Genomic DNA, 4,657 nt, shown 5'->3' with positions numbered 1-4,657 from the left:
ATTAAATTGCACTTAACAAAAACAAAGATAATCAAGTACCACAAGCAAAAGAAAATTAGAAGGCAAGAGAAGTTGAGAAGTAAAACCTTGACAAGAAGGAGAAGAAGAAAGGGAAATGGAAGTGAAAAAGGGAGATGTGAGAGAAGGTGAGATCGCCAGAGGTTGGTTGTCACCAGAGGTGTCTGCCGGACTGGAGAGGGGTGGTGCACGAATTGTAAATCACACTTTTCACAACTCGTACCACTAACCAGCAAGTGCAATGGGTCGTCCAAGTAATACCTTACGTGAGTAAGGGTCGATCCCACGGAGATTGTTGGCTTGAAGCAAGCTATGGTTATTTTGTAATTCTTAGTCAAGAAATCAATAATAAGAGTGATTATATTTATGAAGAGTAAAAAGCAAAAATTAAATAGTACTTGTTATGCAGTAACGGTGAATATGTTGGAGTTTTGGAGATGCTTTGTCCTCTGAATCTCTGCTTTTCTACTGTCATCTTCTTCACACACGCACGCTTTTTTTTCTTTGGCAAGCTGTATGTTGGTGGATTACCATTGTCAATGGCTACCATCCGTCCTCTCAGGGAAAATGGTCCAGGTGCGCTGTTACCGCACGGCTAATCATCTGTCGGTTCTCACTCATGTTGGAATAGGATCCATTGATCCTTTTGCGTCTGTCACTACGCCCAACCCTTGTGAGTTTGAAGCTTGTCACAGTCATCCAATCCCTGAATCCTACTTGGAATACCACAGACAAGGTTTAGACTTTCCGGATTCTCAAGGATGCTGCCAATGGATTCTAGCTTATACCACGAAGACTCTGATTAAGGAATCCAAGAGATACTCATTCAATATAAAGTAGAACGGAAGTGGTTGTCAGGCACGCGTTCATAGGTTGAGAATGATGATGAGTGTCATGGATCATCACATTCATCATATTGAAGTGCGAATGAATATCTTAGATAGAAACAAGCGTGTTTGAATAGAAAACAGAAATAATTGCATTAATTCATCGAGACACAGCAGAGCTCCTCACCCCCAACAATGGAGTTTAGAGACTCATGTCATAGAGATACAATGTAAAACGTGAAAATGTCATGAGGTACAAAATAAATCTCTAAAAGTTGTTTAAATACTAAACTAGTAACCTAGGTTTACAGAAAATGAGTAAACTATGATAGATATTGCAGAAATCCACTTTCGGGGCCAACTTGGTGTGTGCTGGGGCTGAGACTTGAGCTTTACACGTGCCTAGGCTATTTCTGGAGTTAAACGCCAGGTTGTAACCTGTTTTAGGCGTTTAACTCCAACTTGTGACCTATTTCTGGCGTTTAATGCCACAATAGGGCAGAGAACTGGCGTTGAACGCCAGTTTGCGTCGTCTAAACTCGGGCAAAGTATAGACTATTATATATTGCTGGAAAGCCCTGGATGTCTACTTTCCAACGCAATTAAGAGCGCGCCATTTGGACTCTTGTAGCTCCAGAAAATCCATTTCGAGTGCAGGGAGGTCAGAATCAAACAACATCTGCAGTCCTTTTTCAGCCTCTGAATCAGATTTTGCTCAGGTCCCTCAATTTCAGCCAGAAATTACCTGAAATCACAGAAAAATACACAAACTCATAGTAAAGTCCAGAAATGTGATTTTTATTTAAAAATTAATAAAAATATACTAAAAACTAATCAAATCATACTAAAAACTATGTAAAAACACTGCCAAAAAGCGTATAAATTATCCGATCATCAAGGGGGAAGAAATGTATTGAAAGAAGTAAGAAGAAGAAAGACAGAAAAGAAGAAAAAAAAAAAAAGAAAAGAGACAGGGCAGCGCGCACCTGTAAGTTGAATCTGTAAGGTGATGCGAGCCCGTCATCCACGCATAAGTGTGGGAAGCAGAAAACGAGGGTGATGCGTACGCATCAGTCATGCGTCCGCGTGAGGGATGATTGTGCCCTCTGCACAGTACCCACATGGTCGCGACAAAACTCTCTGTCCAGACAATGTGGTCGCACAGCCCCAATACAACAAAATCATGATTTAGGAATTTCGAGACGACACGTACACGTCGATCACGTGTACGCATGAGGAGCACTGTGTGCGTCGCACCCCACCATCACGGTCTTGGCATAAATCTCTGTCCAGGCTGTGCTGTAGCACAATCTTAGCGCGATCAAATCACAGGAAGTCACGCGTACGCGTGGGTCACGTGTACGCATGACAAGCATTGATGCCAGTAGCACCCTAGCCGCATGGTTCTGGCACAACTCACTGTCCAGACCAAGCGACAGCACAGTTAACGTATGAGCAAAAATCATGGTCCACGCGTACGCGTGGATCACACGTACGCGTGACATGAACAACAAAGATATCATAATTTTTGCACCATTTCAAGCAAAATGGCACAAAGACACCTAGAATTTCAAGGCAACAACCAAAATGACCAAAATACACAAACTACCATAAATGAAAACTTCATGAAACAACCATCATTCAAACATATCTAATCAAACTCAATAAACTCATATCCTATCTAATCAAACATATCTAATTAAAGAGATGAAAACAAGGTGAAAGAACTATAAACAAGGAAGATCATACCATGGTGGTGTGTCTCCCACCTAGCACTTTTCTTTAACGCCTTAAGTTGGACGGTCAATGGCTCAATTCTCTTCCCTGGGAGGATCCTCCAAGAGGAAGATCTCCAATTCTTTGTTGTTCTTGGCCTTCACACCATGGTACAATTTGAGCCGGTGGCCATTCACCTTGAAGAAAGTAGGGCTTGAGAGATGGCTCAAGTGGATTACGCCATATGGTTCAACGTTTTCTACCACATAGGGACTATCCCATCTCGACCTCAATTTACCCGGCATCAACCTCAATCTTGAACTATAGAGAAGCACTTGATCTCCAACCCTAAATTCTCTTCTTTTGATATTCCGGTTATGTACTGGCTTCACCTTTTCCTTGTAGATTCTTGAATTCTCATATGCCTCCAACTGTATGCACTCTAACTCCTCCAATTGTAATTTTCTTTCAATTCTGGCATTCCCTAATCCCAAATTACATTCCTTGATGGCCCAATACACCTTATGCTCATTTTCCACTAGAAGGTGACATGCATTTCCATAGACCAACCGGAACGGACTCATGCCAATTGGTGTCTTATAAGCCGTCCAGTTGGCCCACAGTGCATCTCCGAGCCTAGTACTCCAATTCTTCCAATGGGGTTTCACCATCTTCTCTAAAATTCTCTTGATTTCCCGGTTGGAAACCTCCGCTTGACCATTGGTTTGGGAATGATAAGCCGTAGCTACCTTATGGATAATGTCATCAAAGTGTGAGCCTTGATCGCTCACGATTGCTCGTGGCGATCCAAAATGGCAAATAAGATGATTTCTTACAAAGAAAGCAACAGTGTTAGCATAATCGGTATGGGTTGAAATTGCTTCCACCCATTTAGAGACATAATCAACCGCTAACAAAATGTAGAGAAAATCATTAGAGTTTGGAAACGAACACATAAAGTCAATACCCCAAACATAAAAAATTTCACAGAAAAACATAAATTGTTGGGGCATTTCATCCCTCTTGGATATATTTCCAAATCTTTGGCATTGGTGGAAAGAATTACGAAATGAGGTTGCATCTTTGAATAGGCTAGGCCACCAAAATCCACAGTCTAACACTTTTCTTGCTGTCCTTTGATGACCAAAGTGTCCACCACTTTCGGAAGAGTGGCACACTTCTAAGATAGACCAAAATTCCGTTTGAGGCACACACTTTCTAATTACTTGGTCAGCACCACATCTCCACAAGTAGGGATCATCCCATATGTAATACTTGGACTCGTTTTTAAGCTTGTCCCTTTGGTGCTTAGAAAAGTGTGGAGGAAAGGTATGGCCTACCAAGTAAATTGGCAATAGATGTAAACCAAGGAGTGACTTCCGAGATTGCTTGCGAGGCATCTAAGGGAAAAGCATCATTCCACTTAAAATATAACTTCCGTTGCAAGTATAGACTAAACCGCCAATCAACTCCCATGATCAAAGTTTAATTTCCAAATACAAATATAACTGAGAGTAATTAAACCTCGGGTCATTCTCCCTAGGAATGCAATTAAGATGTCACTTTCTTGGTTGTTTGGAAAAGGGGATTTTCAAGTAAGAAACGGAAAATTAAAGGAACTAAGAAATAAAAGAACTAAGAAATGATCAAAAAGAGAATTAATGCAATTAAAAGGGAAATAAGGTCAAAACTAGTAAAAGTGCTATAAATGCATAAAAGAGCCTTGACTTGGGAATGAGAATTAAGGAATCCTATCATCGTCATAACAACAACTATGGCAACTATGATGAGTCAATCTCGCTTTGTCAACCCCTAACATCGAGGAGTTAGTCAAGCAAGCATAATTGACCTTAATTCATAAATCCTAGCTAACTTACTAATTTCTTAGTAAAAAGTTAGCGTCAATGGAAACAAGAGCCAACTAACTACCCAAGAATCACTAAATGTCGGATATTATGACTCTAGTATCCTGGGAATTCATTTCCCAAGCCAAGGTGTGAAAATCTACTCAAAATCTAAAGTTGGCATTTTCACAAACACCTTGTGGGCATAAAAATAAAACATGGAAAATTGCAAAGGAAATGAAAACTATAACC

At 40.6% G+C, this 4,657-nt stretch overlaps 1 protein-coding gene across 1 annotated transcript; it reads right to left on the bottom strand.

Moving 5' to 3' along the window:
- LOC107615679 lies at positions 2,657-3,517 on the bottom strand. The gene has a single exon (XM_016317725.1). The coding sequence runs from the start codon at positions 3,515-3,517 to the stop codon at positions 2,657-2,659; it is 861 nt and encodes a 286-aa protein (XP_016173211.1).

Source organism: Arachis ipaensis, chromosome B09 (genome assembly GCF_000816755.2).
Source record: "Arachis ipaensis cultivar K30076 chromosome B09, Araip1.1, whole genome shotgun sequence".
Lineage (NCBI taxonomy): Eukaryota > Viridiplantae > Streptophyta > Magnoliopsida > Fabales > Fabaceae > Arachis > Arachis ipaensis.
This window is presented reverse-complemented; position numbering and strand designations above follow the sequence as displayed.